The sequence below is a fragment of the Microtus oregoni genome, unplaced genomic scaffold (assembly GCF_018167655.1).
Source record: "Microtus oregoni isolate MIOR12 unplaced genomic scaffold, Mior012 000107F_000, whole genome shotgun sequence".
NCBI classification, from domain to species: Eukaryota; Metazoa; Chordata; class Mammalia; order Rodentia; family Cricetidae; genus Microtus; species Microtus oregoni.
The window spans coordinates 262,968-283,324 of record NW_024544722.1 but is presented as its reverse complement, the minus strand read 5'-3'; the positions used below and the strand labels follow the sequence as shown (position 1 = coordinate 283,324).

Below are 20,357 nucleotides of genomic sequence, written 5' to 3'. Positions count from 1 at the left end.
AGATTAATCCTATCTTAGATGCTTTAAAACTGCCCTCTCCTTCTTTTGTATTTCCTTAACTCATTTATTCTCTGGGTAGCGGAACACCATTCACTAGATTTTAAGCACTCAAAGCTTAATCATTTTCAGTACTAAAGAAATAAAAGAAACATGGATATGCAAAATCTTCAAACAAAATCTAATCACATTTCATTCAGAATGCTTTCTTTTTATTTATTTCTTTTTTTTACTAAAATTGCTAATGGAAGCAGAAACATTTGAGTAAAAACTTGTTTTTGATTAATATTCTCTTTATGGAAATGAGATACCCACACACAATGGAATTTTATTAAGTTGTAAATAAAAATGAAATTATGAAGTCTGCAGGTAAATCTATGGAACTGGAAAACATTATACTGAGAAAGGTAAAACAGATCCATTAAGACAAATCTCACACGTTCTCATTTATACTCATGAAGACTAGAATTCTTTAGATTTGTGTATTTAGCTGGGCATACCAGTGGATATCAGGAAACTAGAAAAGGGACATTATGGGGAAAAGAGAAAAAGATCTTAAAAGAATGGGGATAGCAGAGCATAGATGATATGAAGGGGAAGAGGGGAATATTGGGGAAGGAACTTTAAATGAGTCCAAGAATGGAAGAGTAGGGAAGAGAAATGACAGGAAGAGGAATAATTAATACTAAGGATGTTTGAAAAAAGTCATACGGAGACCTACTATTTTAATTCTATCTATCTATCTATCTATCTATCTATCTATCTATCTATCTATCTATCTACATTTAGAAAAGAGTCTGATTGGGGTTGCTCTACATCGGAGATAAAGCTCTTCACAGAACCTATAAATTGTCAAGCAAAAAGTCCTATGCCAGGCTTGGGGAGATGATTCAGCATCTATGAGCACTTGGGGCTCTTGTAGAGGACCTAGGTTCAGTTTCTAGCACCCACATTGGGTGGATTTCAACAAATCTCCCAACTCTAGGAGACTGACCCATTCTTCTGGCCTCTATGCAGGCACTTGTACACACACACACACACACACACACACACACACACACACACACACACACACACACCACATAAATAAAATATATTTTAAGAAAGTCAGTGCCAGGTATGGGCTATTTCCTCCTTAATTGTTGCTCAGGAGCATCTCAGACACTCCCCTCCCTCCAAAAAACAATGCATGTTACAGAGACTGCTCTTGATTGCCTACAAGAATATGGTGGGATGAGCCTATTGCTGAAGACACTTTAGTCACAGGATATAGAAAAATCAAGTTGATACTATAAAACTTTTTTCCTACTAGCTACTTTTCATATTATCAGATGGAGCTCTACAGGCTGCTAGAATAAAGAAGTCATCAACAGTCATGTCCATGTGAACTCTGAGAGCTACAGTAATAACAGATATATTTAGAAATGCCTCTGGTTGCAATAGTGGCACTAATGTTATGGGATTCGCCAACCACCTTCTGATTGAATTTAAGGCCAAGTCTACAGAAAGAAAAATATGGCTGTTACTACAAATCTGGCCAAAATCTCCAGGTTGGGGTTCCCATGAGCCCCTACTATTATTTTGCTAAATGAACATAGCATTAAACTGTTCTCTAAATTTTCATCTCTATACCTATAGATTAGTACAGCTCTCAGATCTCATCAGGGAAGTTTCTTCATGCAGTGGATGTCAGCAAAAGCTGTTAATGATAAAACTTGCAACTTTTCCAGTACACAGAAGTATCTGTGTAGGACTTGGCAATAAATAAAATATCTATAGCATACTCCCAAGGTTTAAGCATCATTAGGGAAGTGAGAACTGAAATATTGTAACAGAAAGGACTTGGGAGGACTGGAGAGAAAAAAGTCTTATGGACATAACTGGACTATTGCATTTATGAGTCCATAGAAACAGGGATTGCCTGCACAAGACTAACACACGATCAAAGCAGACATCCAACATGAAGGAAGAGTGGCTCATGGGCTCCCACTATCACCTGAAAAAGTATTGACAGCTGATGGTTTCTTAGAAAGGAAAAGTCAGTTTTTATTAAAATCTTTGGCACCTGGTAGGTCAACCATGCTCCAGCGTGTGGCCCTATATGCCTCAGTACGTGGGATATAATAAAAGATGCATACATTTACTAGGAGCTAGGGGGAATATACGAGGACTTATAAGGATGAATATGAGTGAATAAAAATACATTGTATGTGTGTATGAATTTCTCAAGGAATTAATAAAATATTTTAAAATTATTTTTATGAGGACACAATGGTATCAAAGGACAATCAGAATGGTATAGTAGTAAACCAAAATGTCAATATGCCATCTTTATTCTCAGCTATGCCTTCTTTATGTTTGGCATACTCTCAGGTAGATATTTTATAAGGTTATTAAGGTATGTGGTCATAGAATAAAAATTTCAGATTCTATGAGGGAAGGAATCAATGTTATCATGTTTGCTCTTTAGCATAAAATATATACTAAATTATGTTTGTTATTCTCTGATTAATTCAACAAAATTTTTTGAATCCTAATACATATGACTGGAACTGTTCTCTATACTGAGTTCTAAAGTGTCCAAGTTTAAGTTTTTATCTTCATTTTTGTTTTTTGTTTTGCTTGACAGGGTTTTTCTGTAGCTTTGGAGCCTTTCCTGGAACTCACTCTGTAGACCAGGCTGACCTCGAACTCACAGAGATTTGCTTGCCTCTGCCTTCTGAGTGCTGGGATTAAAGGCGTGTGCCACCACCACCCAGCTCCAAGTTTAAGTTTTATCCCCACAGAATAGTCAATCTAGAAGGAAGGTAAACAGAAATAAAACAAGCAGCTAAATAAAGCAATTTCAGATTGTGATAAAAATCTATAACTCAAACAGGATGCTGAATGATGATTAGAAATGGGTAATATTGTTTCCAAAAGTTAGTGAAAATTCAATAAAGATTGGTAGCCGGGCGACGGTGGCGCACGCCTTTAATCCCAGCACTCGGGAGGCAGAGGCAGGCGGATCTCTGTGAGTTCGAGGCCAGCCTGGTCTACAAGAGCTAGTTCCAGGACAGGAACCAAAAGCTACAGAGAAACCCTGTCTCGAAAAATCAAAAAAAAAAAATAAATAAAGATTGGTATTTGAGCTAATATCTTTGGAAAGAAACCTTTATACATAAAAAAATATCAAGAGAAAGAACTTTTTTTAAATAATGAATAAGTTTATTAATCACTCAAACAATTAATTAGTAAGAATGCTAATAATCTGATTTTAAGTATGAAAATATAATGTCAGATTTGAAGCTATCAGGCACTTTTGAATTTTTCTTTTTTTTATTGAGAAAAAAAATTTCTGCCTCCTCCCAGCCTCCCACTCCTCCCCCCCCTCCCCCCACTCCTCTCCCTGTCCCCCCACTCCTCTCCCCCTCCCCCCACTCCTCTCCCCCTCCCTCTCAAGTCTGAAGAGCAGTCAGGGTTCCCTGCCCTGTAGAAAGTCCAAAGTCCTCCCCCCTCCATCCTGGTCTAGGAAGGTGAACATCCAAACTGGCTAGGCTCCCACAAAGCCAGAACATGAAGTAGGATCAAAACCCAGTGCCATTGTCTTTGGCTTCTCAGCAGCCCTCATTGTCCACCATATTCAGAGAGTCCGGTTTTATCCCCTGCTTTTTCAGTCACAGTCCAACTGGCCTTGGTGAGCTCCCAATAGATCAGCCCCACTGTCTCCGTGGGTGGGTGCACCCCTCTTGGTCCTGACTTCCTTGCTCATCTTCTCCCTCCTTCTGTTCTTCATTGGGACTTTGGGAGTTCAGTCCAATGTTTCAGTGTGGGTCTCTGTCTCTATCTCCATCCATCGCCAGATGAAGGTTCTATGGTGATATGCAAAATATTCATCAGCTAAATAAGAAGGAGAACCCAAAGAAAAACATATAGCTATCCTCCTGGGTAGGGGAAGTAGACAAGATTGCCAGGCAAAAAATCGGGATCTTAAGGGTGGGGTGGGAGGGGGTAAGGGGAGATGGGGAGGGAAAAGTGAGAAGGGGAGGATGGGGAGAACTTGGGGCAACGGGATGATTGGGATAAAGGAAGGTTGGATAGGGGAGCAGGGAAGCACATATCTTAATTAAGGGAGCCATCTTAGGGTTGGGAAGAGACTTGGACCTAGAGGGGCTTCCAGGTGCCCAAGGTGAGGTCCCCAGTTAGTTCCTGGGACAGCTGAAGATAGGGAACCTGAAATGATCCTATCCTATAGCCATTCTGAGAAAGAACTTTTTGAATGAAGAGGAAAGTAGCTATGGGAACACTAAGGGAAAATAGATCTGTCATGTTCAAAGAAAGAAATTTGCCATGACTGAAGATTGATGAAGTAGAAGAAGCATGTTGGATTTGTAGGACACAGCCAGTAATTCAGCTGCATTGTCAGTTCAGTTGGAACATTATGCTGGAAGATGTTCTCTATGGGCGTGATGCAGAATATTGCACAGATATTGGTTTGTAGGGAAACAAATTGGAAATAGGAAGAAGAGAGTAGAATATGACTAAGTTCAAAATAGAGATAATGATGTCTTGAGCTAGACTTGTGTCCACAGGAAGAGGGGGAGAAAGAGAGAGAGAGAGAGAGAGAGAGAGAGAGAGAGAGAGAGAGAGAGAATCTGGCACTAAAGAATGATTTCCAGCAACTAAGAAGATGAGGATTTGATTGGGGAGTAGTTGTGCAGAGGGAGCAAAATTTTTCATATTGACCTAATTCATTGGAGATCCCTATTAGACTTTCAAGTGGAAGTGTTCATTTGTTAGTTGGATAAGTAATTTGCTTCTCAAGGGACACATATAAGCTGAAAATATTAGTTTTTTAGTTATAATGATATGGGTGTTATTTAATGCCACATTACTGAACTTAAACTTGGAGTACAGTTACAGAGGAAGCAAGTATTTGTTAACTTAAGTCCTTATGTTCTCCAACATTTATAGGTCTGTTAGTAGAGAATAAACTGTATTATTAAAGGAAATTGAGATAAATCACAGTATCAAACTGTATTGAAAAAGCATGTGAAATAAGGACAAAGAATTTACTATTGGTTTGGATTTGACGATATGGATGTGGTTATTAACATTGACAAGTACAGCAGCAGAGGCAGAAACAAGATGGACATGGATGTAAAAGTGAAAGATGAAGTAGTTGTGACAATGATGATAGAAAACTTTTCAAGTTGTTTTGCAGTGATAGGATGCAGAGATGTGAGGCAGTAATGTAGACAGAATTGAAAGAGTTTCTGTCTAATATGTGTCTTTATATTAACAAGTATGATACAGTGGATAGGACTGTTGCTGAAAGAATGTACATTGCTGCCTAAGGACCTTCGCTCCTTCAGCCAATAGTCGCTGAAGTACGAGCCCATTGAGCTACAGGAGCGCCTTCCACTCCTTCAGCCAATAGCTGTTGAAATACCAGCCCACTGGGGCGTGGTCTATTTATCTTTAAAAAAGAGCCACAAGCCTTGGCCTGCTCTCTTGGTTCCAGCACTTGGTTCCTGCTCCTGCTCCAGCTACTAGGCTCCTTTCCTGACGGTTGGTGTTTCATGAGTTTTACCCCCCTAAATAAATATCCCTTTAAATCATAACTGGTATGGGATTGATTTGTGCATAAGTACATAACTGGGAAAATTCTTAGGGAGGCAAAAAGAGGTATCATCTTGAGATGACTTGGGAGGACTTGGTCTTGATACCAGCATACACATTTTATTCATCGCAAAATGTTATGGACACTGATGCAGATATTTTGGCAAATTTGGTAAATAATAAACAGTTCTCTCTTTCTCTCTCTTCTACAATTCAATAAGTAGAACAAAATTCTTTTTCTTTGTTTCAGACATTAAAATATAACACTTTCCCCTCTCCATTTTTTCCCTTCAGTCCTTCCCAAACCCAGTCTCTCCAACTCCTTCCACTCCTTCCATGTTCGCCTCGGTCCCAAATTGATACCCTCTCCTCTCCCTCTGTCTCTCTCATGCATACACACTCACACTACATTTCTCTGTAGCTTTGGAGCCTGTCTGTAACTAGCTCTTGTAGACCAGGCTGGCCTCCAACTCACAAAGATATGCCTGCCTCTGCTTCCCAAGTGCTGGGATTAAAGGCGTGCGCCACCACCACCCGCCTTTTAACAACTATTTTAAAGGTGATTTTTTTTTGAGCCTAGTTCTGAGTTTCTGTCAGCCTATGGTTCTTTAGGGAGACAATTGCAACTCTAGCTCATAAAATCTTTTAAGATATATACATATATATACATATATTAACAAGTATGATGCAGTGGATAGGACTGTTGCTGAAAGAATGTACATTGCTGCCTAAGGACCTTCGCTCCTTCAGCCAATAGTCGCTGAAGTACGAGCCCATTGAGCTACAGGAGCGCCTTCCACTCCTTCAGCCAATAGCTGTTGAAATACCAGCCCACTGGTATATATATACATATATATATGTATATATATGTATATATATACACACACATACATTTATATGTATAATTTTTGGTAACTATAAAATAATGATTCCTTGAAGTTTTTTCAAACAACCTTGGTATTATTTATCCTTCGCCCTCCTTCTGTATTGCTCTCTCTTCTACATCCTATTTGGAACCTATCGCCCCATTTTTCCATTTTCTACTTTCTATCACCTGCATCCTGCTATTCCCCTATGGCTCCTTTACATTTGTGGTTTCTGTGGTTGCTCCATGTTGTATACTCAGCATCTGAAGACTTGTAACTAGGAACAGCAAACAATAGAGCATGTGTGGTGTTTTATCTTCCTGGGACTAGGTTACCTCCCTAAATATACTCTTAAAGAAGTGAGGTTATCAGTTGAGAAGAAAGATCATGGAGAAGGATTTAGAAACTTGAGGAAAGTATAAAAAACTAGGGCAATTGCAGTATAGGCTGAATATTGCTTTGGGACCTCTGAATTTTTTTAAATCATGAATTTTAAAAATATTAACTTCCTTTGAGAAACTTGTGTCTTATCCTATCCATGATGTACAGTGTTTTTCTGGTCCCAGGTATTACTATCATAGAGATGACCTGTATTATTTAAAATTTGGCAAAACATGATTGAAATTTATGAGGAAAAAAAAAAAGAGAACAGCTTCTTTGTCTGCGACTTACAATAGGCTCCTAGTCAGCTTGTTCCAGTTAGATTAGATGTACTTCCATATCTTCAAGCATGTGATTATTTGATTCTTTTTTATAATCTTAGGGTTTTTTAATTTATTTATTTTTTATTGAAAATTTCCACCTCCTTCCTTACTCCCTCTTTCCTCCCCTCCCTCCATTCATCCTCCCCCTCCCTCTCCAGTCCAAGGAGCAGTCAGGGTTCCCTACCCTATAGGAAGTCCAAGATCCTCCCTGTTTCCCCCAGGTCCAGGAAGGTGAGCATCCAAACATACTAGGCTCCCACAAAGCCCGTCCATGCAGTAGAAACAAAACCCAGCGCCATTGTCCTTGGCTTCTCCATCAACCTCCACCGTCAGCCACATTCAGAGGGTCCGGTTTGATCACATGCTCCATCCGTTCCAGTCCAACTGGACTTGGTGATCTCCTATTAGATCAATCCCGCCTTCTCAGTGGGTGGACACACCCCTCGCGGTCCTGACTTCCTTGCTCATGTTCTCCCTCCTTCTGCACTCCATATGGATCTTGGGAGCTCAGTCCAGTGCTCCAATGTGGGTCTCTGTCTCTATCTCCATCCATCACCAGATGAAGGTTCTATGGTGATATGCAAAATATTCATCAGTGTGGCTGTAGGATAAGGCTAGTTCAGGCACCCTCTTCTCTGCTGCCCAAGGAACAAGCTGGGGACATCTCCTTGGACACCTAGGAACCCCTCCAGAGTCAAGTCTCTTGCCAACTCTAAAATGGCACCCTTAATTAAGATATCTACTTCCCTGCTCCCTCATCTACCCCTCCTCCATCCCAACCATCCCATTCCCTCAAGCTCTCCCCATCCTCCCCTTCTCTTTTCTCTCTCCCCATCTCTCCTTATCAATACCCCACCCCCACCCCTGTGCTCCCAACCCCTGTCTGGCAATCTTGTCCACTTCCAATATCCAGGAGGATATCTATATGTTATTCTTTGGGTTCACCTTATTTAGCTTCTCTGATCACAAATTATAGGCTCAATGTCCTTTATTTATGTCTAGAATCCACTTATGAGTAAGTACATACCATATTCATCTTTTTGGGTTTGGGTTACCTCACTCAGGATAGTGTTTTTTTTTTTTTATTTCCAACCATTTGCATGCAAAATTCAAGATGTCATTGTTTTTTACCGCTGAGATTATTTGATTCTTCATAATACAATCATGAATTTCAATTTCTCTTAATTTCTTTCACTTTTATGTTACACAGATGGTATTTATACTCTTTGATTATTCATTTAAATATTTGTTCTTGTGGCCCCCGTACTCTTATACCCTGATGGATCCCTCCACATGGCTTTCTCTTTGCTATTTAAAACTGATGAGGTATGCCATAGGCTGCTTCCACCCCTTACTCTCACTGCATCAACACGGATGTAAAACAATCAATTTCTAATGCTGAATGTGGTGTTTCAAATTTTTCTGAAATATGACATAAAAGAAACATTCTTCATGTAGAAAGTCAAACCGACACTTTTCATGCTTCTGGAGTATGTGAAGAGGTTCAGCTTTGGGTTCAACTACTGTTAGACTTTAAATCAAAGTGACTCCATTTCTTATATCTGCTATTTTCCTGGAATTATTACTGACATTATCATTCTTACAATTTTTTTATTAGAAATAGATGGTACTGACTGATAGTTATTAATTCTGGAAAAAATGTCTTTACTAACTAGCTGGTGATCTTTCTTGACTTTCATGTCTATATAATAGTGGAGTGTCATAATCTTATCAATGATGCCTTTACTACCAACCCAAAGGCTTGAGTTTAAAAATACATCATTTTACTATTTCAGTTTCTCTCTGGCCTTCATTATTCTATATATGTTTACTTTCAAGTTTTGTCTAAAGTACTTTGTTGTTTCTGCTTACTTGGAATAAGGCTAGGTGTAGAGTAATGAATTTAAATTATGTCAATGGCTGGAGTGATGACTCGGTGGTTAAGAGCACTGGTTGCTTTTCCAGAGGACCTGAGTTCAATTCGCAGTAATCGCATACCTCCAGTTCCAGGGAATCTGACACCCTTTCTGTCCTGCATGGATTATACACACAGGGACATACATACAGTCAAAATCACTAATACACATAAATACTGAAAAAAATAGGCCCCAAATAAACAAGTTAAACTGTATAAGAGTACAATAATTCTGTATCATTAGGAAGCATAACAGTTTGTTATGGGATCCTTCCCCCCCAAAAAACACATCTACATTACTGAAACTAAAGAATCTTCATTCATGACCTCGAGTCCAGACTTCTACCACAGAGGAAAAGGCATGAACCAAAGAGGTGAAGTCCACCATGGAAAAAAAAAGTGACCCCTTTAAGACATGAGATATGCATGATTCTATTCATTGTGAAGTCAGAGCATGAGCAAGAAAGACTATAGATATCATCTTGTCTTTCTGACCAAGTTTCACCAGAGTCTTTTCAGAAGCTATGCCTTTTCTTTTGTGTTTCATCATTGTATTTTATTTTGTCCTGAGGAAGTTTTTGAAAATAAAGCAAAAAAAAAGGGCCCAGAAACAGAAAGAAATTCTTAAACAATGCAAGAGCAATAAAGGGTCAGTCTCATTCTTCTTTGTCAGTGGGCCTTTTCAGATGAAATTTAATCTCTTTATTATCTTTAATATTACTATTATTCAAAGATTCTTAACCCCTCAAGGATGTTTGTGCATAAGACCTGAAAACTAGGGATGGACCATCATATATGTTTCACATCATTTATCCATTTTAATGTCAAAGTATATGTGTACTTGATAGACTATCTGAAGCTTCCCATTGTCAAATTAATTGTACCAAAGTGGCCATGTACACTTATCCTTTATTTTTAGAATGGCTGTCTAAATAGTCACAACACAATATATGTGTATGCATAATTTCTGAGCCTAAAAGAATAGGTACTGCATAGACTTAGATTCATTTTATATGCCTCCTAACTTTACTAAAATGTGAGTATCTTGCTTCAAAAACCATACTCTTACAGTTCGGTTCTTGCACATACATTCGGTGTACTTTGGTCTTTATCAATTGATTTGCATAGATTTAAATTTTCTTAAAAATCCATTATAGTAATTCAGGAGGGGGGGGAACTTGGTCCTGCCACAACTTAATATGCTATACTTTGTTGACTTCCCATGGGAGCCTATACCCTTTGGAAAAAGCAGATGGGGGAGGCCCTGGAGGGACAGGGGGGTGGGAGGAGGGGTGGGGGAGACCTGTGGATGAAATGTAAAATGAAATCAGAAAATCAAAAATCCCTCCAAAAAAAAATCTATTACAGTATACTTGTAGCTGTTTGATGCTGTAGTTCTGTATTTAACCTAAAATTTCTCCCCTAAAAGTATTGTCAGCTGTGTTTTATAAGTTTTTCACATTATGACAGTTGAAAGATGGGCTTAAATTTAATCTTTGGTTAAAAGCATTAGTTAAGGAGTTTCTGGCCCACGGCGCCAGCCTGGGACGGGGAGCTCGGGGGTTTCTTGGCCCCCTGTCCTGCTTGGGCTCTCTGCAGGGCCTCTACTCCCCGGGTGCTGCCTCTTTCTTCCTGGCCCACCCAGCTTCCGTCCAGAGCCTTCCCCACTTCACCCCCACTACCCTCTTTTGGCGCGTGGCATCGCCCAGCGCAGCCTATCTGGGCGCTGGGTCCGAGTTCCCGGGGCTCCCGGGCGGGCAGCAGTTCCTTTGTTTCTGTGGCCTGCCTGCACCAAGCGGGGTAGGCGCTTTGTCTGCGAGCTGCCCAACCAGCACGGAGGCCTGATCTTTCGGCGCCAGGAGACCCAGCATTGGGGTGAGTTTCTGGCCCACGGCGCCAGCCTGGGACGGGGAGCTCGGGGGTTTCTTGGCCCCCTGTCCTGCTTGGGCTCTCTGCAGGGCCTCTACTCCCCGGGTGCTGCCTCTTTCTTCCTGGCCCACCCAGCTTCCGTCCAGAGCCCTCCCCACTTCGCCCCCACTGCCCTCTTTTGGCGCGTGGCATCGCCCAGCGCAGCTTATCTGGGCGCTGAGTCCGAGTACCCGGGGCTCCCGGGGGGCAGCAGTTCCTTTGTTTCTGTGGCCTGCCTGCACCAAGCGGGGTAGGCGCTTTGTCTGCGAGCTGCCCAACCAGCACGGAGGCCTGATCTTTCGGCGCCAGGAGACCCAGCATTGGGAGAGCCAACATTGGGGAGAGACAGCGTTTGGTAGGCAAGGAGACCTAATCCGGTAAAAGAAGATCCATAGGGAGCATTTGGAAGAAGAGATGGGCCGACGTCAAGGCAAGAATTCGCCCAACAAGCTGAAAAGCAACATGAAGCTACCAGAAACAAGCGACCTCACAACGGGAGGACAAGAACCCCTTAATCAAGAGGAAGGAGAAAAGATTGACTTCATGAAAGTGATTGACACCATTAAACAGCATGTAAAAAACGCCCTTATAGAAATGGATGAGAAATATAACAGAAAGTTTGAAGAATTGAATAAATCAGTGAATGATACCCTAGAAAACCAAGGAAAAACAATCAAACAGATAATGGAAACAGTTCAAGACCTGAAAACTGAAATGGAGGCAAAGAAGAAAACACAAACAGAGGGCCGTCTGGACATGGAAAATCTAGGTAAACGAATAGAGACTACAGAAACAAGCATAACCAGCAGAATACAAGAGATAGAAGAAAGACTCTCGGATTCTGAAGATACCATAGAGAAAATAAACACACTGATCAAAGAAAACAGCAAGTCCAACAAACTCTCATCACAAAACATTCAGGAAATATGGGACACAATAAAGAGACCAAACCTAAGAATAATAGGAGTAGAAGAAGGAGAAGAAGGGCAGCTCAATGGTCCAGAAAATCTATTTAATAAAATTATAGAAGAAAACTTTCCCAACCTAAGGAAAGATTTTCCTATGAAGGTGCAAGAAGCATACAGAACACCGAATAGGCTGGATCAAAAAAAAACATCCCCTCGCCATATAATTATCAAAACACAAAGCATACAGAATAAGGAAAGAATATTAAGAGCTGCAAAGGAAAAAAGGCCAAATCACTTATAAAGGTAAACCTATCAGACTTACACCTGACTTCTCCATGGAAACCATGAAAGCCAGAAGGTCCTGGATAGATGTACTGCAGAAACTGAGAGACCATGGGTGCAAGCCCAGATTACTATACCCAGCCAAGCTTTCATTCACTATAAATGGAGAAAATAAAATTTTCCAGGATAAAAACAAATTTAAACAATACGCAGCCACAAATCCAGCCTTACAGAAAGTAATTGAAGGAAAATCACTAACCAAGGAGTCCAACAATGACCACAATAACTCAGACATCTAGAGACCCTTCACCAACACAAAACAAAGAAGGGAAACACACAAACTCTACGACTAAAAAAAAATGACCGGAGTTAACAACCACTGGTCATTAATATCACTTAATGTCAATGGACTCAACTCACCTATAAAAAGGCACAGGCTAAGAGATTGGATAAGAAAACAGGATCCAACATTCTGCTGTTTACAAGAAACACACCTCAACCACAAAGACAGGCACCTACTCAGAGTAAAGGGCTGGGAAAAGGCCTATCAAGCAAATGGACCTAAGAAACAGGCAGGTGTGGCCATACTAATCTCTAACAAAGTTGACTTTAAACTTAAATCAATCAGAAGAGATGGAGAGGGGCATTTTATACTCATAACAGGAACAGTTCATCAGGATGAAGTCTCAATCCTGAACATCTATGCCCCTAATATAAAAGCACCCACGTACATAAAAGAAACATTGCTAAAATTCAAGGCCGCCATCAAACCGCACACACTAATAGTAGGAGACTTCAACACTCCTCTCTCACCAATGGACAGGTCAATCAGACAGGAACCTAACAGAGAAATAAGAGAATTAGTGGAGGTAATGAATCAAATGGACTTAACAGACATCTATAGAACATTCCATCCAAATAGGAAAGAATATACCTTCTTCTCTGCAGCTCATGGAACCTTCTCGAAAATCGACCACATAGTCGGTAACAAAGCAAACATCCACAGTTACAAAAAAATATTAGTAACCACCTGTGTCTTATCAGATCACCATGGATTAAAGTTAGAATTCAACAATAATGCTACCCCCAGAAAGCATACAAAGTCATGGAAACTGAACAGTCAACTATTGAACCATAGCTGGATTAAGGAAGAAATAAAGAAAGAAATTAAAGTCTTCCTGGAATTCAATGAAAATAAAGAAACAACATACTCAAACTTATGGGACACTATGAAAGCAGTCCTAAGAGGAAAGTTCATAGCACTAAGTGCCCACTTAAAGAAAACAGAGAAAGCTCACATTGGAGACTTAACAGCCCACCTGAAAGCTCTAGAAAAAAAAGAAGCAGACTCACCTAGGAGGAGTAGAAGACTGGAAATAATCAAAATGAGGGCTGAAATCAACAAAATAGAAACACAGAAAATAATACAAAAAATCAATGAAACAAAAAGCTGGTTCCTGGAGAAAATCAACAAGATTGACAAACCACTATCCAAGCTAATCAAACGGCAGAGAGAGAATTTGCAAATTAATAAGATCAGAAATGAAAAGGGGGACATAACCACAGACACAGAGGAAATTCAGAGAATCATTAGATCTTACTACAAAAGCCTATATGCCACAAAATTGGAAAATGTAAAGGAAATGGATACTTTTTTAGATAAATATCATATACCAAAGTTAAATCAGGACCTGGTGAACAATCTAAATAGACCTGTTAGTCGCGAAGAATTAGAAGAGGTTATCAAAAACCTCCCTACCAAAAAAAGCCCAGGACCAGATGGTTTCAATGCGGAATTCTACCAGATCTTCCAAGAAGATCTAATACCTATACTCCTTAATGTATTCCACAAGATAGAAACAGAAGGGTCATTACCAAACTCCTTTTATGAAGCCACAATTACTCTGATACCAAAACCACTCAAAGACTCAACCAGGAAAGAGAACTACAGGCCAATCTCACTCATGAATATCGACGCAAAAATCCTCAACAAAATACTGGCAAATCGAATCCAAGAACACATCCGAAAAATTATCCATTATGATCAAGTAGGCTTCATTCCTGAGATGCAGGGCTGGTTCAACATACGAAAATCTATCAATGTAATCCAGCATATAAATAAACTGAAAGAAAAAAACCATATGATCATTTCATTAGATGCTGAAAAAGCATTTGACAAAATTCAACATCCATTTATGTTAAAAGTCTTGGAGAGATTAGGGATACAAGGGTCATACCTAAATATAATAAAAGCTATATACAGCAAGCCGACAGCTAACATCAAATTAAACGGAGAGAAACTCAAAGCCATCCCACTTAACTCAGGAACACGACAAGGCTGTCCACTCTCCCCATACCTCTTCAATATAGTGCTTGAAGTTCTAGCAATAGCAATAAGACAACACAATGGAATCAAGGGGATTCGAATTGGAAAGGAAGAAGTTAAACTTTCGTTATTTGCAGATGATATGATAGTGTACATAAGCGACCCCCAAAACTCCACCAAAGAACTCCTACAGCTGATAAACAGCTTTAGTAATGTGGCAGGATACAAGATCAACTCCAAAAAATCAGTCGCTCTCTTATACACAAAGGATATGGAAGCAGAGAGGGAAATCAGAGAAGCTTCACCATTCACAATAGCCAAAAACAGCATAAAATATCTTGGGGTACATCTAACCAAGGAAGTGAAAGATCTATTTGACAAGAACTTTAAGGCATTGAAGAAAGAAATTGAAGAGGATACCAAAAAATGGATGGACCTCCCTTGCTCTTGGATTGGTAGGATCAACATAGTAAAAATGGCAATTCTACCAAAGGCTATTTATAGATTCAATGCAATCCCCATCAAGATCCCATCAAAATTCTTCACAGATCTGGAGAGGACAATAATCAACTTTATATGGAAAAACAAAAAACCCAGGATAGCCAAAACAATCCTATACAATAAAGGATCTTCTGGAGGCATTACCATCCCTGACTTCAAACTCTATTACAGAGCTACAGTAATGAAAACAGTGTGGTACTGGCATAAAAACAGAGAAGTCGACCAATGGAATCGTATAGAAGACCCGGATTTTATCCCACAAACCTATGAACACCTCATTTTCGATAAAGGAGCTAAAAGTATAAAATGGAAGAAAGAAAGCATCTTCAACAAATGGTGCTGGCACAACTGGATGTCATCTTGTAGAAGAATGAAAATAGACCCTTATCTATCACCGTGCACAAAACTCAAGTCCAAATGGATTAAAGACCTCAATATCAGCCCGAACACACTGAACCTGATAGAAGAGAAAGTGGGAAGTACCCTACAGGAGCTGGGCACAGGAGATCGCTTCCTATGTATAACCCCAGAAGCACAGACATTAAGGGCAACATTGAATAAATGGGACCTACTTAAACTGAGAAGCTTCTGTAAAGCAAAGGACATAGTCAATAAGACACAAAGGCAACCTACTGATTGGGAGAAGATCTTCACCAACCCCACAACAGACAAAGGTCTGATCTCCAAAATATATAAGGAACTCAAGAAACTAGACTTTAAAATGCTAATTAACCCAATTAAAAAATGGGGCACTGAACTGAACAGAGAATTCTCAGCAGAGGAAGTTCAAATGGCCAAAAGACACTTAAAGTCGTGCTCAACTTCCTTAGCAATCAGGGAAATGCAAATCAAAACAACTTTGAGATATCATCTTACACCTGTCAGAATGGCTAAAGTCAAAAACACCAAGGATAACCTTTGCTGGAGAGGCTGTGGAGGAACGGGTACCCTCATCCATTGCTGGTGGGAATGCCATCTTGTGCAACCACTGTGGAAGTCAGTGTTTCGGTTTCTCAGGAAATTCGGGATCAACTTACCCCTGGACCCAGCAATACCACTCCTGGGAATATACCCAAGAGATGCTCTATCATATGACAAAAGCATTTGTTCAACTATGTTCATAGCAGTATTATTTGTAATAGCCAGAACCTGGAAACAACCTAGATGCCCTTCAATGGAAGAATGGATGAAGAAAGTATGGAATATATACACGCTAGAGTACTACGCTGCGGTAAAAAACAATGACTTCTCGAATTTTGCAGGCAAATGGATGGAAATAGAAAACACTATCCTGAGTGAGGTGTCCCAGACCCAAAAAGATGAACATGGGATGTACTCGCTCATAATTGGTTTCTAGCCATAAATTAGCGCCACGGAGTCTACAATAGGTGAACCTAAAGAAGCTAAGTAAGAAGGTGAACCCAAGGAAAAACATATAGTTATCCTCTTGGCTAAGGGAAGTAGACCCAATTGCCGGGGAGAAAATTAGGATCTTGGGGGTGGGGTGGGATGGGGGTAAGGGGAGATGGGGAGAGAAAAGGTAGAAGGGAAGGAGGGGGGATTTGGGGAATCAGGAGAATTGGGATAAAGGAAAGGTGGATAGGGGAGCACGGAACCACAATTCTTAGTTAAGGGAACCACTTTAGGGTGAGCAAGAGATTTGACCCTAGAGGGGCTCCCAAGTGCCCAACATGAGGTTCCCAGTTAGTTCCTTGGGTAGCTGAGGATTGGGAACCTGAAATGACCCTATCCGAGAGCAATACTGACGAATATCTTGCATATCATCATAGAACCTTCATCTGGTGATGGATGGAGACAGAGACAGAGACCCACACTGGAGCACTGGACTGAGCTCCCAAGGTCCCAATGAGGAGCAGAAGGAGGGAGAACATGAGCAAAGAAGTCGGGACCACGAGGCGTGCACCCACCCACTGAGACAGTGGAGCTGATCTACTGGGAGCTCACCAAGGCCAGCTGGACTGTGACCGAAAAAGCATGGGATAAAACCGGACTCTCTGAACATGGCGAACAATGAGGGCTGATGAGACGCCAAGGACAATGGCACGGGGTTTTGATCCTACTTAATGTGCTGGCTTTGTGGAAGCCTAGCCAGTTTGGATGTTCACCTTCCTAGATATGGACGGAGGGGGGAGGACCTAGGACTTACCACAGGGCAGGGAACCTGGACTGCTCTGTGGACTGGAGAGGGAGGGGGAGAGGAGTGGGGGGAGGGGTAGAAGGGTGGGAGGAGGGGGAGAAGGGTGGGAGGAGGGGGAGGGAAATGGGAGGCTGGGAGGAGGTGGAAACTTGTTTTTTGTTTATGTTTTTTTTTCTTCTTTTCTTAATAAAAAAAAAAAAAAAAAAAAAAGACCCAGTAATACCACTTTTGGGTATATATCCAAAGGATGCTCAATCATGCCACAAGGACATGTGCTCAACTGTGTTCATAGCAGCTTTGTTTGTCATAGCCAGAACCTGGAAACAACCTAAATGCTGCTCGACTGAAGAATGGATGAGGAAAATGCGGCACATTTACACAATGGAGTACTACACAGCAAAAAAAAAAAAAAAAATCATGACATCTTGAAATTTGCAGGCAAATGGATGGAACTAGAAAACACCATATTGAGTGAGGTAACCCAGACCCAGAAAGACAAACATCATATGTACTCACTCATAAGTGGCTTTTAGACATAAAGCAAAGAAAACCAGCCTACAATTCATAATCCCAGAGAACCTAGACAACAATGAGGACCTTAAGAGAGACATACATAGATCTAATCTACATGGGTAGTAGAAAAAGACAAGATCTCCTGAGCAAATTTGGAGCATGGGGACCATGAGAGAGGGTTGAAGGGGAGGGGAGAGGCAGGAAAGAGATCGGAGAAAAATGTATAGCTCAATAAAATTAATTAAAAAAAGAAAAAAAGATCTTGTCTCAAAAAACAAACAAAAAAAAAAAAAAAAAAAAAAAAAAAAAGCATTAGTTAATGCGTAGATTGTGTCTGAAGTGTAACTCCTATTTACACATTTTCAGAATACTATTCTTTATTACTAGATGGGTAACAAGCAGAGGATAGTTAACAGATACCTAGATTAATATATGCTTAAAAAGTTTCTAGTATTGTTACCTACTTTTGTTCACTTCTCATTCTGTAGGAAATGGCTTAGAACTATCATGATATTTACATATTAACATGGAGATGCAATGTAAGCAATTATACACTGTAATATACATTTCCTTAAAATCATGACTAACTATTTTTTTCTCTTGCAAAAAATGTCTATGTAGAATCCCTGGAGTCTAATCTACCAGGAACCCTTTTCTGGAAGTTCTTTTTCTCCATCATCACAATTATCAAGAACAAACTCCAAGTAAGCTTTCAATCCTATAAAAGGGCAGTGAAAAGTACAAATACTGGAAAAGAAAGACGAATATCTCATTTGGAAATATTTGCTTTCAACAGTTTAATCTTGTATACCTTTTTTGTAGGAGGCAAAGTTGCAGAGACAAACAGGCATAGAGATAACACTGTTTCTAACTGTGAATATCTATGTTTTTGTCAGAATAAAAGATAGATCTTTAGCATATTGCCCGAGGAAAACCCCAGTAGTGATCAAAATTAAACTGTAGAGCTTTTAATGTTGTGCTTCCCATTTGTCTAAGCATCCCAATTTTATAGGCATTCTGAGAAAGAACATAGGGACTATTCCCTATCGAGTCTCTAGTTTTTGTAATATGATTAAAAGAAAAATGGTTTAGTACTTTCTTTTTTTTGTTGTTGTTGTTGTTTTTTGTTTTTCGAGACAGGGTTTCTCTGTGGTTTTGGAGCCTGTCCTGGAACTAGCTCTTGTAGACCAGGCTGGTCTCGAACTCACAGAGATCCACCTGCCTCTGCCTCCCGAGTGCTGGGATTAAAGGTGTGCGCCACCACTGCCCAGGTCAAGGTTTAGTACTTTCTATCTTATGAATACACCATCATTTCTCTATGCCTTTTGTTTCAATCTAATGACTTCTGCATGACCTCATTCATTTCATGTAGAGTACAGTCATAGTAATCTATTGCATTATAATAATTTAACATTATATGCATACTTTATATTTTGAAATATTCTAATTTTTTGTTTTTAAAATAGCTATTTTACTCAAGAACGCAAAGAAGGCATACTTTACAACTATCCAGCTCCTAACTGGAATGGCTCTCCAGGATCAACTAAGCCTGCAGTAAACTATGGGAACAACTTTTTGCCAACCACACCTATGAGGCCAAACTTTGTATGTAGAAAACATTTTAATTTTTATTTATGGTCACCCTTATCATAATTCCAATGCAGATGATGCAGTGATCATTGGCATTCATTATGATAAAATGATATAACAAAATCACTTCAGATATAGGTTTAGAAAATTGACTTTATGCGAATCACTATACCTACTACTTCAGTTTGTATAATGGGATCAGGAAACGGGAGTCAAAGATATAGAATGTATAATATATATAGTACATATTAATGTATACATTATATTAATTTGTATAATTATATATAAAATATTTAAATTTATAAAAATATTTAAATTAGAATAGAGATTTGAAACCAACAAGAACTGATTAAATGCTAGGAGACTTACTCATGGATGTACTAACATTCATCTTATACAGTAACAGAATGAACTTTGGAATGATAATATCACAAAACTACTTGTTTTTCTTATATATGTATTACCTAGCAATGTTTGATACTTATTGTAGTGAAGAGCTTTTGGATTGCACATTATCTGAGCCAGTTTAGAAGAATTATAGCACATGTATTTAGTGGCTATTTAAAATCAGCTAACATTAATTGATTAAAATAAATATTGTATTGTTTATATAGTTATGAACTTATAAAAGCAACTAAACAGTTTTTAATTTTATAATACATTGACATATCTAAGCAAGCTTAGGTATTTTATGAAATGTCATGCAATTACTTTGATATTTTAACTTCCTTGCAGGATTTTTCCACATCTGGGCCCCAAAGAGCAACCTATATTCCAAAAGAAAAGTCATACTCAGCTTATGTCGAACCAGAAATCCCATACAAAATTGGTCGTGCACACATGAAATCCAACTATTAATTTCCCCATGGAAAAAATAAATGTGTTTGTGTAACTCTATGTATGTATGACTTCATGATTATTTTGATAGCATTCTTGTTATTTGCCAAAACCACTACAAATATGATTGCTATTCTCTAAATACTTTTCCCTATAATTCTGCTAATACTTCTCTTTACACCTTTAATTTTTTTTGCTCCCTCTTCCTGATAACCGTAATGCAAAACTTTCATTTCTTATATCCAATTTAA

The 20,357-nt window shown here is 39.5% G+C and overlaps 1 protein-coding gene across 2 annotated transcripts in view; it reads left to right on the top strand.

The window, feature by feature from the left end:
• The window catches only part of LOC121443431, a 75,839-nt gene extending 55,712 nt beyond the window's left edge, over positions 1-20,127 (top strand). For both annotated transcript variants that reach the window (XM_041645187.1, XM_041645186.1), the window contains 3 exons: positions 18,301-18,383; positions 19,146-19,284; positions 20,005-20,127. In XM_041645187.1, the coding sequence (XP_041501121.1) occupies positions 18,301-18,383; positions 19,146-19,284; positions 20,005-20,127 (345 nt within the window). The remainder of the gene's footprint in view (positions 1-18,300; positions 18,384-19,145; positions 19,285-20,004) is intronic.
• The last annotated feature ends 230 nt before the right edge of the window (positions 20,128-20,357 follow it).